Source organism: Vespula pensylvanica, chromosome 14 (assembly GCF_014466175.1).
Source record: "Vespula pensylvanica isolate Volc-1 chromosome 14, ASM1446617v1, whole genome shotgun sequence".
NCBI classification, from domain to species: Eukaryota; Metazoa; Arthropoda; class Insecta; order Hymenoptera; family Vespidae; genus Vespula; species Vespula pensylvanica.
Genome location: NC_057698.1, coordinates 4,288,262 through 4,310,325, shown reverse-complemented (window position 1 = coordinate 4,310,325; position 22,064 = coordinate 4,288,262). Strand labels below are relative to the sequence as shown.

The 22,064-nt window shown below is 26.2% G+C and overlaps 6 protein-coding genes across 13 annotated transcripts; 3 read left to right on the top strand and 3 right to left on the bottom strand.

Annotated features, from left to right (window-relative positions):
• Positions 1 to 639: 639 nt before the first annotated feature.
• Positions 640 to 2,519, bottom strand: LOC122634161 (holocytochrome c-type synthase). 2 transcript variants are annotated; one of them, XM_043822812.1, is made up of 4 exons: positions 2,268 to 2,519; positions 1,691 to 1,970; positions 1,222 to 1,577; positions 640 to 1,137 (listed from the first exon to the last, which is right to left on the bottom strand). In XM_043822812.1, the coding sequence occupies exons 2-4, from the start codon at positions 1,925 to 1,927 to the stop codon at positions 897 to 899; spliced, it is 834 nt and encodes a 277-aa protein (XP_043678747.1). In that variant the 5' UTR covers positions 1,928 to 1,970; positions 2,268 to 2,519; the 3' UTR covers positions 640 to 896. The 2 variants fall into 2 exon arrangements, with proteins under 2 accessions (XP_043678747.1, XP_043678748.1); XM_043822813.1 differs by lacking the exon at positions 2,268 to 2,519 and adding an exon at positions 2,130 to 2,156.
• Positions 2,520 to 2,856: 337 nt separating this feature from the next.
• LOC122634082 (leucine-rich repeat-containing protein 34-like) lies at positions 2,857 to 4,867 on the top strand. 2 transcript variants are annotated; one of them, XM_043822666.1, is made up of 7 exons: positions 2,857 to 3,027; positions 3,139 to 3,257; positions 3,539 to 3,673; positions 3,753 to 3,986; positions 4,060 to 4,289; positions 4,410 to 4,575; positions 4,643 to 4,867. In XM_043822666.1, the coding sequence occupies exons 3-7, from the start codon at positions 3,584 to 3,586 to the stop codon at positions 4,865 to 4,867; spliced, it is 945 nt and encodes a 314-aa protein (XP_043678601.1). In that variant the 5' UTR covers positions 2,857 to 3,027; positions 3,139 to 3,257; positions 3,539 to 3,583. The 2 variants fall into 2 exon arrangements, with proteins under 2 accessions (XP_043678601.1, XP_043678599.1); XM_043822664.1 differs by having other exon boundaries at positions 3,139 to 3,479.
• LOC122634080 (serine/threonine-protein kinase Haspin homolog ALK2) lies at positions 4,862 to 10,124 on the bottom strand. 3 transcript variants are annotated; one of them, XM_043822660.1, is made up of 10 exons: positions 9,372 to 10,124; positions 9,024 to 9,309; positions 7,508 to 8,800; positions 6,851 to 7,415; positions 6,427 to 6,739; positions 6,179 to 6,352; positions 5,842 to 6,109; positions 5,575 to 5,727; positions 5,328 to 5,470; positions 4,862 to 5,240 (listed from the first exon to the last, which is right to left on the bottom strand). In XM_043822660.1, the coding sequence occupies exons 1-10, from the start codon at positions 9,587 to 9,589 to the stop codon at positions 5,021 to 5,023; spliced, it is 3,633 nt and encodes a 1,210-aa protein (XP_043678595.1). In that variant the 5' UTR covers positions 9,590 to 10,124; the 3' UTR covers positions 4,862 to 5,020. The 3 variants fall into 3 exon arrangements, with proteins under 3 accessions (XP_043678595.1, XP_043678596.1, XP_043678597.1); XM_043822661.1 differs by having other exon boundaries at positions 9,971 to 10,116; XM_043822662.1 differs by having other exon boundaries at positions 10,006 to 10,069.
• Positions 10,125 to 10,736: 612 nt separating this feature from the next.
• Positions 10,737 to 12,436, top strand: LOC122634081 (PCI domain-containing protein 2). The gene is made up of 5 exons (XM_043822663.1): positions 10,737 to 10,896; positions 10,981 to 11,022; positions 11,095 to 11,216; positions 11,306 to 11,787; positions 11,863 to 12,436. Exons 1-5 carry the CDS (start codon positions 10,876 to 10,878, stop codon positions 12,375 to 12,377), a joined length of 1,182 nt encoding a protein of 393 aa, XP_043678598.1. The 5' UTR covers positions 10,737 to 10,875; the 3' UTR covers positions 12,378 to 12,436.
• A 345-nt stretch (positions 12,437 to 12,781) lies between these two features.
• Positions 12,782 to 21,855, top strand: LOC122634120 (epidermal growth factor receptor substrate 15-like 1). 4 transcript variants are annotated; one of them, XM_043822728.1, is made up of 14 exons: positions 12,782 to 13,042; positions 13,522 to 13,566; positions 13,673 to 13,906; positions 13,973 to 14,245; positions 14,549 to 14,764; positions 14,847 to 15,007; positions 15,116 to 15,275; positions 17,617 to 17,862; positions 18,202 to 18,264; positions 18,980 to 19,323; positions 19,438 to 19,633; positions 19,746 to 19,868; positions 19,937 to 20,260; positions 21,084 to 21,855. In XM_043822728.1, exons 1-14 carry the CDS (start codon positions 13,016 to 13,018, stop codon positions 21,735 to 21,737), a joined length of 3,066 nt encoding a protein of 1,021 aa, XP_043678663.1. In that variant the 5' UTR covers positions 12,782 to 13,015; the 3' UTR covers positions 21,738 to 21,855. The 4 variants fall into 4 exon arrangements, with proteins under 4 accessions (XP_043678663.1, XP_043678665.1, XP_043678664.1 ...); XM_043822730.1 differs by having other exon boundaries at positions 20,699 to 21,299; XM_043822729.1 differs by lacking the exon at positions 18,202 to 18,264.
• LOC122634121 lies at positions 15,273 to 16,319 on the bottom strand. The gene is made up of 3 exons (XM_043822732.1): positions 16,126 to 16,319; positions 15,868 to 16,049; positions 15,273 to 15,564 (listed from the first exon to the last, which is right to left on the bottom strand). Exons 1-3 carry the CDS (start codon positions 16,249 to 16,251, stop codon positions 15,393 to 15,395), a joined length of 480 nt encoding a protein of 159 aa, XP_043678667.1. The 5' UTR covers positions 16,252 to 16,319; the 3' UTR covers positions 15,273 to 15,392.
• Positions 21,856 to 22,064: the final 209 nt, after the last annotated feature.

The window sequence follows — 22,064 nt, the reverse complement described above, 5'->3', positions numbered from 1 at the left end:
TCCTACAAATATATTCTTTTACTTTATTTTAAATGTAGTAAAATATAATCCCTTTATAAAATGATATAACTATTTATTAAACAAAATTGTCATTAATTAATGAATATTCCTTAATAGTTATATTATTCAGAAACTATAATAAATTAATTATTCGTTTAATTAAATATTTCAGATTAGCTATTTTTTGCAGATAAATGTTTATATTATAAAAAATTAATTTTGTATTATTATTAATATTAATTAAAAATGTAATATATAATTAAAAAACAAGTAATTCCATATCATTTGCAGTGTTGTATTGCAACATTTTTTTAATATAATTTAAATTAAGTTGTTTATACATATTATTGTAAATTTAAAGGACTGAATATTTAGTTTTGTATATATGTTCTTAAGTTATAATATTACTTTACATTTAATATTTTGATAATTGTTTTCCTATATCTTCTAAATTTTTTTTAACATAGTACATGAGTACAGATGCATCTTATAAATATTACTTGCTAGCAAGTTAATGTGTAAATTGTGACAGATAATAAATTTTTAAACATAAATAAAAGGATTATATATATTTTTAAAAAATTACTATATTCATTAATTTTTTATGGTATCAATAAATAAAGATAAAATAAAAAAATATTATTATTTTCATTTTATATTATAATGTTAACACAATACATATTCATTGTGCATTATGCTTTATGTGTAATCTGAAAGTGTAACTCTTCTTTAGTAATTTTTATACAATGAATAAAATAAAAGTAACTTTCCATGATATAGCTGCTTTTTTGTTTAACAATTATTGAAATGGAAAAATGCATTACAATCTTCTTTACACTTATTTCTATAATGTAATTCATTTAAAATATCTATCTAATTTCTATAAATACTGTATTTTAATGTATTTGGATTGTGGATGTTTGCTCTTGCACCTCATTACTATATCTCCATCTCCACCAAGCAACTTTCATGCGATCCCAAATATTTTCCCAAGAGTCCATAGCTGGTCTTACGTCAAGAAGAGCAAATTTATATCTTTCATCCACTTCTCCCCCATCATAATAGTCAATAATATACCGTACATCTTTACCACATCTATCTATTATCCAATCATGACGATCAAATGGTAATTCATATCTAAAGTAGATATCAAAGTAAATCTATATTAATAACATTATAATTTGTATTATTTCTATGAATTCATATAAATTGCAATCATACCCTAACCAATGCCGAATTCGTGCACGTGGTGAATACTGTGTAGCTTTTCCACCAAAACTACGTAATTTAGGACAATTGCATTCACGTGCATGAAGTGCTTCCCATTTAAGAACTTCCTGCCATGCTTGTTCATTATTAGTATTATGAATTTTTATTATATCATCCATATCTTTTGGCATTATATCCTCATTTTTCCAACGCCATCCTTTTCTTAACATAGCATTCCAAAACATTTGTTGTGATGGGTAAACCCAAAATTCACCATCTCCTGTTGCTTTTGGTATTGATGAGATTTGTCTGTCAGTTGGTAAAGGAAAAGGTTGATCAGGTGCTGGTTGTTGATTGGCAGGTGGCATCTGTAATATTTATTTCTTTTAATAATAATATAAAAAAATCTTCAAAAAATAAAATCTTTTTTTTTTATTATAATTTATATTAAATTTTGTTATATACTATGTATTATATGTACCATATTAAGAGGATTTATTTCATTCTCGCTCATATGATCTATTGGACATTCTGATATAGATGTTTTAGATGATTGTTGATTTGTTTTTATATGCATAGGACATTCCGGTGGAGGTACATTTTGAAATTTGTCTGATTCGTATATTATGGACTTAGACAGTTGTTGATTACTACTATGCTGTATTGGCATAATTACATCAGCAGCTGACACAGATGCAGAAGTCAATGTATTGCCCATTATTTCAATTATATTAATACCATTAACATATATATATATGTTGCTATAATCAGTAAAAAATGAAAGTAATATTCACATCAAGAAATAAAATAATTTATATCTAGAATATATGATTATAACAATATAAAATAATTGAACCGAAATTAATACAAATACAATTTATTCATTTTTGTAGTAATTTTAATATTCGTAAAATACTTACGCAATTCTAACCCTAAACGATATTATACTCGTATTTTAAGAAATTACCGTAAAATAATATTTTAAATAAATATATTACATATATCACTTTATATATATATTAAAATTTATAAATTGTAACTCATAATTTCGTATTTACCTGTATTATTTTTTATATTAAGGCTTTTAACTTTGCCCGTTCAAATATCTCGAAATATCTCGAATGTTGTGTTGTTATGAATACCGATAATCAAAAGATGAATGAAAATTAATTAAACATGTGGAAGTATTTATAACAACATTTAAACTTTCAAGATTTATATTTAAAACTTTACAAATGTTCAAAAGCATTTATGTCAGATCCAATAAATAGATATTATATGTAGTATAAATTTTACGTAATAACACATGTTACCAATATTTTAGTAATTTTTTAGCCATGCTTTTAATTTACTAAACGATATCATGTTTTTAATTGGTAAAAGTAATATTGTTATAATTTTTGTATTAAAATTTCAAATAAACATTTTAATATACAAGATGAAATATTTTGTTAAGTTAGTATAAGATGAAAGATATAGTAAATAACCCGCATAATTTAAATCTGTACTTTATAAAATTATTTTTACTGCAATAATTTCATATATGTTATATATTATATGAAAACTCTGTTATAACATTTTTATATATTCTTCAATGTTTTCTCTAATTCCATTGATTGGAAAAGCACTAAAAATTACGTGTATACTAATGAATTTAGCAACTAAAAAAATATCAAAATATGTATGATAGAAATAAAAAAGTACTAGTAACTTTAAAGTTTGGATTTAATTAAAAATATTGCATTGTTTTTCTGAAACAATTACAATTAACATGATATAATTAAACAAGGATTACTGATTGTCTAAATTAACAACATGGTAATATTGTTCTAGTAATTTCTTACATATGTAATTTACAATTAATATACAATGAAATAATTTCTTAAGTATGACAGATGTTATATATCAACGATCTTTATAATTTTTCAGTCTAAAACAAAGCAAAACTTAATGAACAATGAACAATATTTTACGTGTTTTTGCGAAAAATATGCGAATAACACAAGAAATTTGGTGTTAAAAGGAAGGGATTTAATTATTGCAAAGGGGTGATTGTATTTTAAAATAAATATTTGTTAATATTTTTTAAAGAGATAATGTTTGATTATTTATAAATTGTATATATTTCTAATGTTAGCAAGCGATTAGAAGATTCGGATATAAAATTTTTATTGATATTTCTCAAACAAAATCAAGACATTGTATCCCTTAACTTAGCCTACAACCAAATCACATGTATTGGCTTCAAAAACTTAATTACTTACTTACTTGTAAGATAGATTAAAATCAAAGTATATTAATTTGCAATATTATAAGAATATTATTTTAGGTATATAAAAATATATACAAGTTAAATGTTCAAAATAATAATATAATGGAAGCAGGTATTGATTATATGTGTGAAATAGGACAAAATTTACGTATCAAGAGCCTTCAATTAAGTGGGAATAAGTTTGGCATTGAAGTAATTGTTATTGTTATTCTTCTTTCTTTATAAGTTTATTAAATAATTCTTAAATTTAAGATAATCATAATTGTTACAGTCTTCAAAAAAAATAGCGTTACTATTATTGAAAAATCCATACTTAGAATATTTGGATATAGCAGAAGTTGATCAAACTATTTCAAGTTTAATATATTTCACAACAGTTATGAGATTAGATCAACCTATGTATAATGAAACTTTAAAAATTTTGGACATTAGTCGTCCAAATCCAGGATGTATGTATTTTTTTAATGCAGAACAATTTGCAACTCTAATTGGACATATGTTAAGAGTAACTTTATATTTTACAATATTAATTTATTTAAAGATTTTCCACAATTTACTATGTTTAAATTTGTTTACAGAATAATACTTGTTTGTTTGCATTGCATTTACAAAAATGTGGTTTTAATTGCCATGACATTGAATGTATGATGGTAAATGCACAATATAATCACACATTACATTTTCTTGATCTTGCATGTAATAATATAGGAGATCATGGAATGCATCATCTTGCTAATTGGCTTATAAAAACTTCTGCTTTACGTGGCCTTATTTTGAGCAAAAATATTATAACTGATCATGGTGCAAGGTAATAGAATGATTTGCAAAAGTTTACAAGACTATATTTATATGTCAATTCTATTATTTATTATTAATATTTATTATTATACGAAATTGTATTATATATTAAATTATTTCTTTCTTTAAGGATATTAAGTCATACTATACCATTTTCCAAGCTCAAATTTTTAGATATTTCATTTAATAAAATAACTGATGAAGGTATGGTAAATATTTTAAATTCTTTAAAAAAGATTTCACTCATAAAAAGCTTACGAATATTTGGAAACTTTCTTAGTCATATAACTGCTAAGGTATGTAATTTAATCTTTCTCCTTTTATTATTGTTATTTATTTATTTTATATTTATTGAATTTGTAGACTATAAAGAGAATATTATTATCAAAAGTTTTATATCAGACAAATCTTGATGTCAAGCCTTATAGAGTAGAAGATAAATGGTACTGTGCTCAATATCCAATGGACTGTTCTAAAGAACATTTGTATGATATGATTGAACTTTCCACAAAGAACAATAAAAAAGCAGAAACTTTTTCTAACATATATAAATTCAATGAAACAAGTAAAATAAAAAAAAGATTATAAAACAAGAGATTTATTATTCACTTTCTTTCAAAAGTATGCATTAACACATTTTTATGTACTTTTCCTATAAAAGCTTTGCTTTTTTGCAATAAGCATGATTGGTATAGTTCATATGTGGCTAATACTGTTTTAATTATTCTTACATATTTTTTATCATTTTATTAATAAATTTGAGATTTGTTCACAATTATTTACAAAGTCATATGCACTTTGATAAGATAATATTATATGTTTTAGATCGCAAAGCTGAATTATAGCATTTTTATGTTTTTTTAGATTTTTCTTTTTATATCTAACCATTGTTAACATTTTATCCAAGACATAATGCAACCATAAAATATTTGTGTATGGCTCAAATTCTTGCCAATTATTTCTAGAAATAATAACATTATTGTTATTATTATCATCGTTATTATTACTGTTATTACATTAACTTTGAATTTATGTAATATATACTTACTGTAATTTATCTTTCATAAGACGATAAATCTCGAATTGATATTCACCTTGAGCAGTAAATAAAGTAGGATCTAACGCTAAATCATTGAATATGCAACATCCTTGATATGACATTCTTGAAAGAGTAAAATCTATGATACAGACCTTTAAGAAAGTAAATATAAAATTTAGTAATGTAGTTAATACAAATAATTATAAAAATTATTATAGATATGATTGATATCATAAACAAAAAAAAAAAAACATACTTTTATACCATTACTTAAAACTGAAATATTTTTATTATCAAGCTTATAGTATATATATTTTTCATCTGTATCAGAAATCAAGATATTTCCCCAATGCAAGTCTCTATGTTCAAATTTAAGTGATCTTTCAGCGATTGCTAATGCTAATGCAGTCTATGAAAAAATTTTGATAATTAATATTAAGGTATTATTAGTTATTACATATATTTTATATAAAGTATTATTATAATTTGTCTCCTCTTACTTGTTTAAAATTACTGATAATACCTGTATAAATAATGTATGTGCTTCTACAGCTGTGTGAAATTCAAAAGATTCAAGATCTTGACCACCATGACCAAGTTCAAGAGAAATATAAAGTTGCTTTTCATCAAAAATTGATGGACAATCATTATCAGATGTTTTTTCTTCGTCATACTTCTTCCACAAATGTATCATTTCTTTAGGATACTTTCCTTTAATGCATTTAATACTTTTCACTTCAACAAATCCACTTGTATTGTGATTTTCGTTAAATCTTAAATTATGTAACTCTCTGAAAATTATGAAATTATGAAATTAAGATTAAAATATGTGTGTAAACTTACAATGAAGTAACACATACTTTGCAATAACAATTTCTGAAAGTATTTCATTAAATTTCTTTTGTGGTTCACCATTAATTAATTGGACACCTTCTATAGGTATAATCTTTAGAACAGATTTTTGTCTGTTCTTTTCATAAAGAAATACTTCTCCATATACACCTTCTCCTATTTTTCGACAAAATTTCAAATACCTATTATAAAAATGTAAAATATTTGAATTTTTTGAAAATATTAATATGTTATACATAATTTTTAATTTACTCACTTTCTTGAAAACAAATTTTTGAATGATAAATAATCTTTTTGGGAACATTTTTGTAAAATAACATCTTTTGCAGTTTCTGACGAACAAATTTCTGGACAATTATTTTTCATATCATTATGCTGAGTACTATATTCAGTGTTACAAATAGTTTCTGGTAATATATGTTCATTTTTGACAGTAGTTTTAATCCCATATACTTCAAGAAATGAAGCATCACTAGCATTTTTAATAATTCTACTATCGCGCACAACACGAATAGAAGTTCTTCTAACAAATCTTTTCGAATTGATAAACTGATTTGTATCACATTCATCTGTAACAGACACACTATAAGATCTTTCTTTGTGTTTATTACTGTAGTGTTCCAATTATTGATATTTTCTTCAATAATTATATATATATATTTTTTTTTAGCTAAAGTTACCTTTTTTCTGCATGTCTAATATATCCTTAACACTATGTCTCCATCTTTTACCTTTTTCAATAGACGTTTTATTTAAATTTAATCCATTCTGAAAATTATGTAAAATGGATAAAGAACGTGTCCAAGATTTGCCTGGCTTTAAAAATATAAACTTTCCTGATAAAGAAGCTACTTGATTATTGATTAATGAATTAGGTTCATCACTATGTGTTGTAATAATATTTACAGAAGTATCAGTCAAATTCTTCGTAGGATTTTGACTCAAAATATATTCGTTTACTTTGTCATCATATTGTGACATTTCACATGTTGAATATTGAATAATATTATTTTCATTTTCATAAATGTTACTTAAGTAAAAGTTATTTTTTCTATCTTGTTCCCTTTCAGTAACCTTTACTGAATTTTTCAACTGAGTGAAAAAATTAATTGTTTCATTCATATTGAGTTGACATTGATTTTCATCCATCAATTTGTCATAACTTTTTTCTTCAGTGGTATCTTTATTCTCAATATGTTCCTCATTAGATTTTTCTTTTGTAATTGTTGCACTCGATTCTTCTTTCTAAAATTAGAAAGCATTTATATAAAAACAAATAAACTGTATGATATTTATTATCAAAATATTTATTATCAAAAAATTATCTTTTTTGCTACCTTTAATATTTCTGATTTTATAATTTGTTCAGTATTATACATATCTGAAGTAATAGGTTTCAAGTCTAGTTCAGTATTAGCATTACTTTCATGCACATTCGTATTTGTAAATAATTTTTCTTTTATTGCACTCATACTGTTATCATTTTCCATAGCATATAATTTACTTTCATGATCATCAAACAAGGAACAAGATCTATTTGTCTCTATAGAAAAGTTTACATTATCTAGCAATGGATTATCTTTCTGATGTGTTTTGCTACATTTTTGTCTCAATGCTATATCAATGTTATCATCTATAAATATTGTAGCATCTGTTTTCCTATTATTGATAAAATTTGAATTTTTTTTAGAAGTGTTTAAATGTAACATTTCATATTCTTCTGTATCAAGTTTAATTCCTTCGCCACTTAACAAATTACTATCTACTGATGTTAATACACATATTTTTCTATCTTTTATATATAAAACCTTATCCTTCATATCTGATTCAACATTGGTGGAAACATTTATGCTTGTCTTATTTAATGTATGCAAATTGTTTGACTGTAACTTATCAAGCGATGCAGGAATATCGCTTACAATATGAGATTTTGTAATATCAATTGGTGAATAGCAAGGAGAATATGCTGATCTCCTTTTAGATGTAGCGATAGGTGTGCTACTCACTGGATTTTTTTCAGAATTTAAATCCTTTCTTATTCCATTTGAACTTTTACAGATCAAGTTATTCATGGGTGATTTGTATTTGCTATTTATAAAATTATTTGATATCTTATGTAAAACTAAACGACATTCTTTTACCATACATTTGGATTTATTAACCATAAACTTACGTTTTTCCATATTGTTTTTGTACAGTACTACAGAACAAGGTTTAATTTTAAACTTGTTGCCAATTGAATCAGAAATGTTATGTGATACTGATGATGAGAAGTGTTCATTATTTTCATTATTAATCTTTTGTGTTTTTTTAATAAACTTCAATTGACATGTTCCCTTTTTATCATTAATTTTTGGGACATTAGTAGTCTCCTTTAAAGGGCTACATAATTCAGATTTATTGCAAGGTAATAAATCAATTTTTTTTTTATGGATATTCTTGTAAGGGCTAGTACTGTTATTAATACTCTTATTATTAGTCATTTTATTAATACTAGTATCAACAATATCTGACTTAACAATATCATTAGAATTTTTTAACACAGAATATAAACTCCTTGCATTTGTTAACTTACTTTGATTTTTATTTCTTGTTTTCTGAACTTTCTTTATTCTTTTACTTTTGCAAGCCTAAAAAGAAATGAAAGTATAATTGAAAATAAATATTCTTATATACTTCTTAAAAATGATATAATTTTTAATATTATGCATTTATTTTTAATCATATTATCATTATCAATTACTATAATAATCATATAATTGTTTCAAAGTACCTTAATCTGACTTTTTTTTAATTTTAAATCATATTATCATTATCAATTACTATAATAATCATATAATTGTTTCAAAGTACCTTAATCTGACTTTTTTTCTTAACAGTTTTTACTTCTTTTATATGCTGTGAATTGTATAAAGTTCCTGTTATACGTGTCTTTTTATTTTTTGGTTTAATATTTTTTTTATATGATAACATTTTTATAGACTTTTTATACTTCATATTTGGGCTGACATCAATACTACAATTACCAAAGGAAATATGAAATAAAGATTCATTTTTATTTTCCTCCTCGCTATTTATACCAGAACTACTACCACTCCATGAGTTATTGTTAATACAATCAGGTGGTATTGGTGGTACTCTATATCAAGAAATAAAACATGCTAATTATTTTAAAAAATATAAATTAACCTAAGAACTTACACTGCGTCTTTAGCAATTCTATCAAATGTTGTTTCAAAAGGATCGTAATCTAATGAATCTTCACTTATTTTATTTTCATTAAGGTTATTAATTCCATGTTGTTCTCTGGGAATATCGTCAGTTTTTAATATTAAATTCACTTTAGTAAAGTCACTAATTTTTATTAACGGATTTTGAATATTTCTTCTTTCATATGTACGTATACGTTTTCGTAGCATTGTAATTTATATTTAATAAATATTGTACGAACTAATGTTTCTCTATCAAATCAGAAAGTAAATACATCACAAATTGTAAATGTAATGTGTATTTAAAGAAACATACAAATACTTTTTTTCTGTTAAATATACTCAAAGTTTAAAACGTACATCCATAGACTATATTATAGCTAGATTTATCCAACATCCCTATAAAAAATCTTTTAAATTAAATCTACTTTTACGTCTCACGAGCACGGTTCTGGGGAAAATAAATTCCCTTGGAGGAGTTCCTGCAATCTTGAGATAATGTACCTTTATAGCCTTCATCTGCTCTGTGCAGTTCTATGGCACAGGACTGGCACAAACGATATGCCAAACGGAGTATCAAATGACACTTACCTTTACTTTCGACAAATGAGAATATTGTGGTTTACCTCTGATCTCGTTTCAATGATGAGGACTGTTAATAATGCTCAATTTAATTAAAACAACAATAAATATAACTGCGCAAGAATGATTATCGGTTCAAAACAATAATAATAACTACGACTCGAATAATAATCGTAACAAAAACTGAGTCGAATAAATCGTATATCGGAGTAATAAATAAACAATAACTTGAGCAATAAACTTAGTAATTAGTACGGCGAAATGATATAAGCAACAACCGTCGAGATGGCGTGTGCAGCCAGTTAAATAGGAGTGTTGCCCAATCAACGAGAAGTGATTTGCTGTGGTGTCGTCATTGGCTCGTCATAGCTCTCTCCCTAGTAATTGGCGGCGAGTGTCCAATGGCAATTGCGGACGTTTGTGATGCTGGATACTGGTAAGGATAAAGCTCTGTGAATTCAACGTACGTGTCTTACATTTGAGTTGGCGTTTGTTATTCCTGCACTTTCCATTTATATAGGCACGTCTCTCTTTATACAATGATAGAAAACTTTGTACATATTTATGTTAAAACATATGTCTAATTCTTATATCGGTTAAGATAGATTCTCATATCGCTTATTCATGTTACATATTTTAAGTTAGGGTCAGCGTAGGACGTAACACTACCATTAGTTAATATAAATGCATCTTTAACACGTTTGACCACTAGTTTTAAATTAATTTTCCCGCCTTTATTTATATGTATGATTTTTCCATAGCACCTTAACAGACTCGATCAACATAGTTTAGTAACAAGTGACAGATATTACTTCGCCTGACTAATGATCTAAAGATGTATAGTAATTTATTGTATTTTTTTATATATTAATTGTAAAAATTGATATATAAATGACTGTATCATAAAATTTACAATGGATTCATATATAATGCAGGTAATTCAACATACAAATATTTAGATATTTTAAACATGAAAAGGTCATAGCTCTTTAAGGTTATATTTATATTATGTTAAATAGTTACGGCGTATGTGGCTCAATCAAGATGGAGATGTATTAGCAGTGAGTAATGTATTATTTGTTTTGAAAAAGATATAATAATATTTCCTATAATTAATAATGATTTTTTTAAAGGATCTACTTTCCCTTAGACACAATCATATTTTGATATCTAATATTGGTTCAGAAGCAACTATGACAAAGGCAATGGAGCATTTATCTGCTCCTTTTGATGATCTAGTACTTTACCACTTAAAGTATTAACAGATTTTTTAAAATAATGATTATTATGTATTCTTTTTAATGGTAGAATAAAATAACAAATAACTTACATTTATATTAATAGGACTATAGCAGCAATGAATAAAGATGATCCGTTTACAATGTATACTTACCAAAGTTCAGCAGTTCAATCTCTGACTAAAATTCTTCAAATGCAGAAAGAAGAGAATTGGATGCTACGAGTTATGAATGTTATGTGTTTAGAATTGAGATTATTAGCAGTTTGTACAGAAAGTTCAAAAACAAATAGAAATATGAAACCTGGAGAAGTTCTTGAGAAATGTGCAGAATGTTTAATGGGTTGTTTTCGAGTATGTGCTGCTGACAATCGCAGTTCAGAATATGATACAAAAAGATGGGGAATGTTAGCATTAGTTAATCAGTTACTAAAAGTTTACTTTAGAATTAATAAATTACATTTATGTAGACCTTTAATAAGAGCAATAGAATCATCTCCATATAAGGATCATTTTGCATTAGCTCAACAAATCACATATAAGTTTTTTGTTGGTCGTAAAGCTATGTTCGATAGTGATTACAAAACTGGTAAGCATTATTTTATTATAATTAATTCATCATAACTTTTGTCTTAATTTAATACCATTATTTATTTTATTTCAGCTGATACATATTTAACATATGCATTTGAACATTGCCATAAGAATTCTTCCAAAAATAAAAGATTAATTTTAACATACCTTGTCCCAGTTAAAATGTTGCTTGGATATATGCCAAAGAAAACTCTTTTAGAAAAATACAATCTAATGGAATTTTGGGAATTAGTAGAATCTGTAAAGAAAGGAGATCTACGTAGTTTAGAAAGAGTGATGGCAAAACATGAAACATTTTTTATTGGTGCTGGAATATATTTGATTGTTGAAAAATTAAAATTAATTGCTTATAGAAACTTATTTAAGAAAGTATATCTTGTATTAAACACACATCAGATACCAGTGCAAAGTTTACTTTCAGCCTTAGAAATGCATGGTATTGAAGATGTAGACATGGATGAAACGGAATGTCTTGTTTCAAACTTGATATATGAAGGAAAAATAAAGGGATATATATCCCATCAACATAAAAAATTAGTTATCTCAAAACAAAATCCATTTCCTATATTATCTACAATACTGTAAAAATGATAAATATTATTGCGTTATCGATATACTAGCACAATAAAGATTTATAAAACACATTTATATGGAACATCTATATGAATATTTTTAATAACCTATTAAGATTCCTTTATAGCAAAATACTTATAAAGACTAATATTCTGATAATATTTAATTTTAGTTAACATTTAATATTCATATATTGTATTTAATTAAAATAATTATTAAGATTAAAATGATAAGAAGGTTCCTTATTTTTGAATAAATATTTATATCCATATCTGCTTTGAAAAATCGAGCATTCTCAAAACTTTTATCTGTTGGCTAATATCAATATACATAGAAATTGGAACATTTTATGTCTTAAGGTACGTTTTTATGAGTACATCGTTTTTGAAGTAGAGGAGGGGGGATTGCGAATATCAGTGAAGTTTGCTACGAGTTAAAAACTTTGCGTTCCTTTAAAGAGGATGAACGTTGTATAGTTTCATTTTTCTTGCACGCGTGCGTTATTTTGTTTGTAGGAAAGGAAGTGTGACTGCGACGTTTGTCGACATATCCGGCGATAAAAATTCGTTTATAAAATGCCAATTAAAGTGGTGAAAACGACATGCTATCGATTGAAAGCCTGATTGGTTAAGCCAGTGTTCGATGCAAGTATGGCCGCCCTGCCATCACCCACGCAGGTATATCTTCATTTTTATATGTCTACGATGGTATAATATTACGTTTACTATGTTTATAATATAAAAAATGGCTTTTAAAAAAATTTTCTCTATTAACAAAATATATCATCTAATAATTTAAGATATCTTACAATATTAGACGCTTCTGATTGATTTCCTTGTCTTGTTTGACAGCACCGAAGATATTTTAACGTATCAAGAATAAATTTATCAGATTCTTTATATCACCCCTTCTTTCTAGCCATTTTAATATAAGGAAAATAGAATCATTAATAAAAAATTAGATTAATCAAATCCTTGCTAGAGATATAATTTCGATCGATCGTAAAACTTTCTTTTACAAATTCGTAATGCTTCCGGCAAATAATGTTTATTATGTTCCTAATTATTCACAAATAGTTGTTTTTATTAGCAAATGAAATGTTTTTTCTGATAAAATATATTATACCTTATCATTATAAAATATTTCATTTTTATAGGTGGCTGGAAGCCATACTGCCATATATGAAGCATATTATAATCAGGTATAGTTAGATAAATTTAAATGATCAACATTTTTAAATATATAAATACCAATCTTTTGAATTATCAATATAACAATATTGAAAATATATAATAATGTATATAAAGGTTGATCCCAATGGATATGGAAGAATTGGTGCAATGGAAGCAGCAAGATTTTTGAAAAAATCTCATCTGAGTGATGCTATTCTAAGTAAGATATGGGATATGGCAGATCCACAATCTCGAGGATCATTAGATAAGTCTGGTCTTTTTGTGGCCCTTAAACTTTGTGCATTGGCACAAGCTGGACATGATCTAAGCATGAATAATTTAAATTTAGAGTTACCTCCTCCAAAGATGGTAAGACAATTATTTAACTAAAATGCTTAATTTTATTTCTTTTTTATTTACTCTTCTATATTTTAGGGAGATATTCCTATCGTACAACAAAAAAATGTTTCAAGTGCATTACCAATAATAACATCCATTAACAATGGAGATTGGTCTATAAAGCCTAATGAAAGAGCAAAATATGATCAATTATTTGACAGTCTTCAACCTTCAAATGGCTATATACCTGGAAATAAAGTTAAAGGTGTACTTATGGATAGTAAACTTCCTTTAGATACACTTGGAAAAATTTGGGATTTAGCAGACATGGATAAAGATGGTATGCTGGATAGACATGAATTTATAGTTGTGAGTATGTTCAATTCTAACAAAAAATATTGTTTTGTCAAATACAAATTTTAATCAAACGTGCGTGCGTGCACGTATTCCTAATATTAATATCATAATATATAAGTAAACACGATTAAAATTCATATATAAATTAAATTATTTATCGGTGATAATTTCTTCTATATAATGAGAAATGTAACTTATAAAAGCAAAAGTATATTTTTTAATTATAATTTTTTCATGATCCTTATAGTTCTATTGAAGATTAATAATCATATTTCAAGAGGATCATCCTATGTAATTTTAGTTATTGTTACACAGGCTATGCATCTTGTGTATAAAGCATTAGAAAAGTATGCTATACCAAGTGTCCTACCTCCTGAATTAATGCCACCTGGTAAAAGAAAGGACATTTCTATGCTGGTATCTAAATCACCTATACCTATGACTGTACCAACAATGACACCACCACCAATTCCACCTTTACCGAACATATCATCAGGAAAAAATTTATCTGGTCCAATTGATACAATGAAGGTATTTACCAATTATTTCTAATATAATAATTCTATAAAATTGACATTCTTCGTGGTATGATATAATATACTTTCATCTACAGTGTAGTGCACAGCCTTGGGTAGTTTCAGCTGAAGATCAAATAGCAGCAGATAAACTGTTTTTACAAGCAGATATGGATATGGATGGATTTGTCTCAGGCTTAGAAATTAAAGACGTCTTCCTTCAAAGTGGACTTCCACAATCTGTATTAGCTCGTATATGGTATGTAAAATAAATTTGTACAATATATTTATTAGTCAATTTTTTATTCTTAACAATATTACGTTTTTTCCTTTTAAATATATAACATTACTTAAAATATAATTTCAGGGGCTTATGTGATACATGTCAAAGTGGAAAACTAAATAAAGAACAATTTGCTTTGGCAATGTGGTTGATAAAACAAAAGCTTAGAGATATTGATCCACCAACGACTCTAAAACCTGAAATGGTACCGCCGTCTTTGCGAAAAAGTGGAGATCTTATCATGGTAAGTACTTCAAAAATATTAATTTATTTGGAAAAAAAAAGAAACATTTCTTTACTATTTTAATATAATACTGAAATATTTACAGTAACTTAATGTTTACAATTTTTGTAATATCATTTAATGCTTCGTAAATCGGGTTTTGCCTTTTAACACTCTCCAAATTACTACAGTAAATACAGAAACAATTGCAATAGTACCAAACATCATATATTGATAATTTAATTTTAATTCTGTTTCACCAGTCACTATTAATTTTACTGTTCCTGCAAGTTGATTATTTTGCCAGCAACTAAAAAATTACACACACATAAATATAAACATTTTTACTATTGAAATTGTCTATTATGAGAGTAAATACCTATATATATTACTATCTGTAAATTTTAATTTTTTAAAAACTATACGCATTCGTGAATCGATAAATATTGTTGAATTTGAATGATATTTAATAAATGGTAATATTTTAATTCCAATTTTCCAAATTATTGGTGTTTCTATATTTAGATTTCTGAAATATTACGATTATCTTATTCATATTCCATTATTTAAAAAATAAACTTAAATAATAAGATCAAAAGAAATCTTATTTTACCCTGGGCATTTGATTTGCATTTTCTTATTAATTGTTCCATAAAGTATTGTTCTTGTAACTTCTGGCACTAAAGAAGGTATTTTTTGGATCATAGAATATATATTAGCACTATTATTTGCACTTTCAATTATTTTGCCAACTTTATTATATACTTCAAATACTACATCATTTGAACAGTTTTTCTATAATGATGGAATATTATTATTTCATTAAATGTTTTAAAAAATTATTTGTAAATGTAATTATAAAAGGCAATACCTTGCAATATTTAATCATCATTTCAATTTTCCTTTGTTTAATAATTATATGTTTCCGGATATGATTTGGGATATATCTAAATTTACATGGCAATTTATTTTGGAATACATAAAACAGTGTTTCCATTATGTATTGTATATTTTCATTTAAGTTGTCATCATCTTAATATTATATTATCATCCAATAAATGAAATTTTGTATATAAAAAATATAATTTATATATATAGTGCGCGCATGCGCGTGTGTTGGGTCACAATTTTACATACCAATACTAGCATGATACACAGGATTTTCTAATAGTGAAAGAGTACAATAACCATAACGAATTTTTATACCAACATTAGCACATTTGGAACATGGGGACCAATTTGTCCATGTAGTATATAGTTTTAAGTTGTATTCTGTTATTATTTCTGATGATGCAGGATGCTGTACTTTTGGTACTACATCAGAATGAACAATATCTATTCCTTCATGACCATTATCAACATGCAAATAATAAAGTGCTCCTATTGTATCTTTCATTTGACACCAGTACTGGCCATCTTGTTCTAACTAAAAAATTTATATTAGCTAAAGTTACATTTATTATATATATATAATTAATTTCTGAATACATGAATTTAATTTTACTTTAGTCATAATATTTTATATTCTGTTGTTCTCATAATATGTACCTGAATGTTATACATTTTTAAATGTTTGTTATTTTGAGAAACTAATGTATGTTGGGTAGATTGAATTAATTCGTTAGTAATATTATTATTACTACTACTATTAAAATACCATTCAATGGTATTAACTTCATATACTACTAGTGGAGAAATACATATTTCACACTTCAAACTGTAAATTATATATAAGTAAGACTTTATTAAGATTCGAGCTTTTCAGTATTATTTTTTATTCATACATTACTGATGTTCCTTCTAGTACTATAAGGGCAACAGGATGTAGCATCTTCTGTGATTTAATTTGAGCATATCGCTTAATTAAACATGCATAATATTTTAACCATTGCTCTTTGTGTATTTGTCTAAGACTATTATTACTTCTTGGATATTCAAAATTTGTATCTATAATTCTGGTCGTACCTAAATAAGTATATTTTTATGAAATCTGAAGTAAAAACTTACATATATTGATCCTCTTACTGTATTTACTATTATATATGTTTCCTAACTTTGGAATTCTAAGATCATAACTTAAATTTATTGTAATTAATAATATATAAATCATAAATACATTATACATTGTCATTATATTATGTTGTTACAATATATCAGCATATGTCATTATTCTCCTAGCAATTGTTTCTATAATATATTGTAATAATTTTTTATGGTTATGATATATGATATATGTATTTCAAATATTATTTTAAATAACATTCATTACAGACCTTATAAAAAAAATAATATGAATTATTATTAGCTTAAGAAATATACAATAATATATAATTAATAATGCTTTATTACTCTTCTATTGCAGGAAAATAATAATATTTCGGGATATTCTAATCCAGAATTAGATATGATAAATAAGGACATAGCAGAGCTTACACGAGAAAGACATACCATGGAGCAAGATATAGCTCAAAAAGAAGCTGATATCAAGATTAAAAATGGAGAAATTAAAAGTCTTCAAAGTGAATTGGATACACTAGCTGCTACCTTAAAACAATTAGAAAACCAGAAGGGTGAGGCACAGAAGAGATTAAATGACCTAAAAGCACAGGTAAGTGGACAAGTAAGACAATTTTTGGCTTGGCTGCAAAATGCTTGGCTTGTTAGAAATCATGACCTTATAGAAAACTAAATTATACTGATTTAGAATTTCATGATACTTTGTGATTATATTATAACTGTACCATATTTTAGTTATATTATTTTTCTAATTTTTATTAATCACACACAATAGATTATTAGGAATAAACGATACGAAAGATAATCGACTCGTATTGTCACTCATTTGATAATAATGTGTATAGTGATCATAATTTATATTTTATTACTTTTTTTTTTTTTCCTTATTTCATCATGATTTGTTTTTGTCATATTTTTGTTTGGCTTGTAGACAGCTGATGTAGATAGAGATTTGAGTGAAGTGGAGAGCAAGATTTGCAAGGAACAGAAGAAGGTACATCAAAAATTTTCGTTTCTGATCAGGGACAGGTACTAATTCGATCAGTTTTGACATGACAGTGTTTGAAAAGTATTAGACTTTGTTCTCGTTTTTCATAAATTAGAAGCATTAGTGGCTCTATTTATGTTACAGTACGAGTTATTCATCTTATTATTTCTTAGATTCCTCCTCTCCTAATCATTAATAAAAAAGTGAAAATATTTTTCTTATATTAATATTCTGATTAATTTATAACATTCATAACATATACACAATAACCAACAATATCTCAGATTTGTAATAATGATTTTAGGTCATAATTTTATCTCAATCATCTCTTGCTTCTTTCTTTCTTTTTAAAACTATATAACTAAAACGTGAACGAAATGCATCAATGTGGGGTTACATTTTTTGTTGCCTATTGTCTCTTCACTCACAATTAATAAATTAATAAAAACTATAAGTGTATTATATTACTTGATATATATTTTTAAGTAATATAATCGGAATAGGTATATAGAAATAAAACTACCTTTTAGAAAGAGTCTACTAGACTTTAGATGTTAATACATACAAAATTATTTTCAATTAATCGATTAACTTACCAAGTAAAGTAGTGAAGAATCAAGATTGCAACAATAATTTTATATTCACGTATGTGTACATATCGAGATAAAAATAAAAATAAAAAAAGAAAAAAAAATTCAATTTCGTTTATTACGAACTTTAGGTTGACAAATTACGACAGCAAGCTGAAGAACAAGAATCAGTCTTACATGCTCAGGAAGAAGAACTCAATTCCAAACGGCAGGAACTTGAGGGATTGAGACAAGAAGAACAACAGCTAGAGCAACAGCAGCATAAAAGCAGGGACCAATTAAATGAGCTTACGAAAAATTTGCAAGATACACAATTACAAATTAGTCAAGCAAAAGCTAAAATTACACATTTACAAGAACAGCAACGGCAAATGAGTGATGCTATTGCACTTTATGATTCTGCACTTGCTACAGCAGATGCCTCTCTTGTACCTGATACTAGTCTACAATTTAATCCTGAGATTGAAGATATAGAGTATGTATAATATATATTATATATTATTTTATAATATTTTCTATCAAATCTCATAAAAAAGAAGAAATTAAAATTATTAAAAATTAATATATTTGTAACTTCTAAATAATATAGGTATGACGAAAAAGAAGCTACAAGTGTGAATGAAGAAAATAAAGCAATAGTTGATACATTTACAAATGCAAATGGACCTGGTGTCTTTGATGGGTTTGATAGTCAAGATGCTTTTTCATCAAAGAAAGCTCAAGAAGTGTTTTCTACATCTACACCTGATCCATTTGGAAATACATTTCCATCACAATCGGCAACGGTAATCTTTCTTATTCAATAGCATTAATTGATTTTGTATATATTTATGTAATGTATTAATTTTGTGAATAAATATTTCTTTACTATTTCTTATAATTACAATTTCTTTTTAGGGTGATTTTGCCAATGATCCATTTACTGCATTCGAAAACACTAACACAGTAAAACAAGATCCATTTGATCCATTCGGAGATAGTAAAAGAAATGATCAAAAAATTGGTACAGCTGCACCAACGGTAAATTTAAATATTTATGCATTGTTATATAAAAAAATTCTAATCATTACTTAATACTTTTTATATAGGTAACAAAAGATCCATTTGGAGATGACCCATTTGCAAATCTTCATGCTCCACCGCGACCAGAAAGTCCTAGCCCTGCTCTTCCACCCAAAAAAGCTAAACAACCACCGCCACGACCTGCACCACCGCGACCATCACAAGGTCCAACAGGATCTTTGAGAGCAGCTCCGGTTCCAGCTCCTCCTACTCCATCTCCCACTCCTGATCCATTTGCGAATGCAAATTCAGATCCTTTTGCCGTGCAACCAATTGGAGACAACAATAATATCAGTAATTTCACAGGATCATCTACAGGATTCGCAGATTTTGCAAATTTTGATTCAAAGGTATGTATTATAATAATTTTCAATTATAATATATAAAATTTTATTTATAATATATCATAATTATATTATTTTTTTAATATCATAATTATCACTTATTTAAAATTTTCCAATATATCTTTAAGTATTCTCCTATATCCTTTTGTTCATATTCAAAAGCATGATCTATCCCTTATCTAAATCAATAGTTCCTGGCATGTCGTATAATGATTTTATTTTTATGGAAAGCTTGTTTTGTAGAATAAGATTGTTACAAACATTGGAATAATTTTTATGATCATGGTTTTTTATATTTATTTTTAAAAAATCAACATTTAATACTATTTATTGAGTTATAAAATATGGTTGAAGTTATTATTTCAGTGTTTTAAGCGATATTTTTTGCATAAAAAATGTATCATTATTAAGAAAAATTAATTATTTAATTTGTTTTACATTTAGGTAGAAGCTGCACAATTTTCAGTTTATCCACCGACTTGCCTTGTGGGGCATATTATCAACAAATTTATTTATTTACAATATGTTTTCTTACACGTAAAATATTTTTTTTCTCCTTATAATTTGCTTATAATAAATTCTGTTTTCATATCTTTCATTTAAGATGTTTGAGTTATATTAAGGAATAATATTAATTTAATGCAAAGTTTGATATAGAATTTAAAAGAATTATAACTCAAACATTTTAAGTTCATTGTTTTTAAAAATCTTTTAATTCCTATAATAGCAGAACCTTGGACCAGCAGATTAATGATAACTAGCGGTATTTGCGTTATTTCTTCTAACTTTCCAGTAAAACAAAACTGACCAGTGACAAAACCTGCTTTAGCCGGAATCGTCGCTCAATCGAACAGCGCCACCCAGACCAGTGAGTCGACCACATGCTGCAGTAACACTAATATCCAAGTTGCCGGACTTCACAGAAGATCCCTTCAGAAATTATCGATATGAAGATCCATTTAATATAACAGATCCTTTCTCCGATGAAGCAGAAGATTGTAACGCAAATAAAAATACCACGATAAGCATGGTGGACCCATTTGGATTTGGATCTACATCAGTATCAAATGCTAAGAATTCCTTAGTAAAAGGGTTTGATGCTGATTTTGGCAAAGCTTTTTCCGATCGAAATAAAAATATAAAATCATCTGAAGCGGATACTTTCTCTAATGATAAAACCAAAACAATCGATATCGATGAAGCATTTTCCAACAAATGTGACAAAAGTGGAAGGTGGCAGGCACAGGAAATAGCGCATAATTTAAGTGTTAAACTAAATCTTAATGATAAAAAACCGAAAAATGACGTTGATAACATTTGGAATGGTACTGCACCTCTTGCATTAACAGAAGATGAACAGCTTGCTTGGGCAGCTAAACAAAGTCTAAAAACTGAAGAGGAAAGACGTAGGCTTAAGGAACAAGAAGAAGCTGAATTAGCTCTTGTTCTTGAACTAAGTAAACGAGATAAATCTGGAAAATAAAATTTTTTTCTTCATTGCGATAATTTATACTATGGTTTACGAAGTAGTATATTTTTTAATCCAATGACTTATTGACTTTTTATTAAAAATTAGATAAAAAATATATATAATTTCAGAATTACCATCAGTGTTTTTAGATAAATTAACGAAGAATTTTATTTTTAAGATTACGTATAAACATATGTATAACTAATATTTAATTTACCATTATTATTATAACTATTATTATTGTCATTTTATTATTATTATTATTATTATTATTATTATTATTATCATCATCATCATTATTATTATTATTATTATTATTATTATTATTGTTGTTGTTGT

Excerpts from the sequence above, each read along its gene's own strand:
- LOC122634161 (XM_043822812.1), bottom strand. The coding sequence starts at position 1,927 with ATGGGCAATACATTGACTTCTGCATCTGTGTCAGCTGCTGATGTAATT. Across the intron at positions 1,578-1,690 it reads AAATAAATCCTCTTAATATG|ATGCCACCTGCCAATCAACA; the intron begins GTACATATAATA and ends TAAATATTACAG. Across the intron at positions 1,138-1,221 it reads CGAATTCGGCATTGGTTAGG|ATATGAATTACCATTTGATC; the intron begins GTATGATTGCAA and ends TATCTACTTTAG.
- LOC122634082 (XM_043822666.1), top strand. The coding sequence starts at position 3,584 with ATGGAAGCAGGTATTGATTATATGTGTGAAATAGGACAAAATTTACGT. Across the intron at positions 3,674-3,752 it reads GGAATAAGTTTGGCATTGAA|TCTTCAAAAAAAATAGCGTT; the intron begins GTAATTGTTATT and ends TAATTGTTACAG. Across the intron at positions 3,987-4,059 it reads TAATTGGACATATGTTAAGA|AATAATACTTGTTTGTTTGC; the intron begins GTAACTTTATAT and ends ATTTGTTTACAG.
- LOC122634080 (XM_043822660.1), bottom strand. The coding sequence starts at position 9,589 with ATGCTACGAAAACGTATACGTACATATGAAAGAAGAAATATTCAAAAT. Across the intron at positions 7,416-7,507 it reads TAAAATCAGAAATATTAAAG|AAAGAAGAATCGAGTGCAAC; the intron begins GTAGCAAAAAAG and ends TTCTAATTTTAG. Across the intron at positions 6,740-6,850 it reads ATTAGACATGCAGAAAAAAG|ATGAATGTGATACAAATCAG; the intron begins GTAACTTTAGCT and ends TGTCTGTTACAG.
- LOC122634081 (XM_043822663.1), top strand. The coding sequence starts at position 10,876 with ATGGATTCATATATAATGCAG. Across the intron at positions 10,897-10,980 it reads TGGATTCATATATAATGCAG|TTACGGCGTATGTGGCTCAA; the intron begins GTAATTCAACAT and ends TATGTTAAATAG. Across the intron at positions 11,217-11,305 it reads CTAGTACTTTACCACTTAAA|GACTATAGCAGCAATGAATA; the intron begins GTATTAACAGAT and ends TTATATTAATAG.
- LOC122634120 (XM_043822728.1), top strand. The coding sequence starts at position 13,016 with ATGGCCGCCCTGCCATCACCCACGCAG. Across the intron at positions 14,765-14,846 it reads GTCCAATTGATACAATGAAG|TGTAGTGCACAGCCTTGGGT; the intron begins GTATTTACCAAT and ends TTTCATCTACAG. Across the intron at positions 15,276-17,616 it reads AAAGTGGAGATCTTATCATG|GAAAATAATAATATTTCGGG; the intron begins GTAAGTACTTCA and ends CTTCTATTGCAG.
- LOC122634121 (XM_043822732.1), bottom strand. The coding sequence starts at position 16,251 with ATGGAAACACTGTTTTATGTATTCCAAAATAAATTGCCATGTAAATTT. Across the intron at positions 16,050-16,125 it reads TGATGATTAAATATTGCAAG|AAAAACTGTTCAAATGATGT; the intron begins GTATTGCCTTTT and ends CCATCATTATAG. Across the intron at positions 15,565-15,867 it reads ATGCAAATCAAATGCCCAGG|TTGCTGGCAAAATAATCAAC; the intron begins GTAAAATAAGAT and ends GTAATTTTTTAG.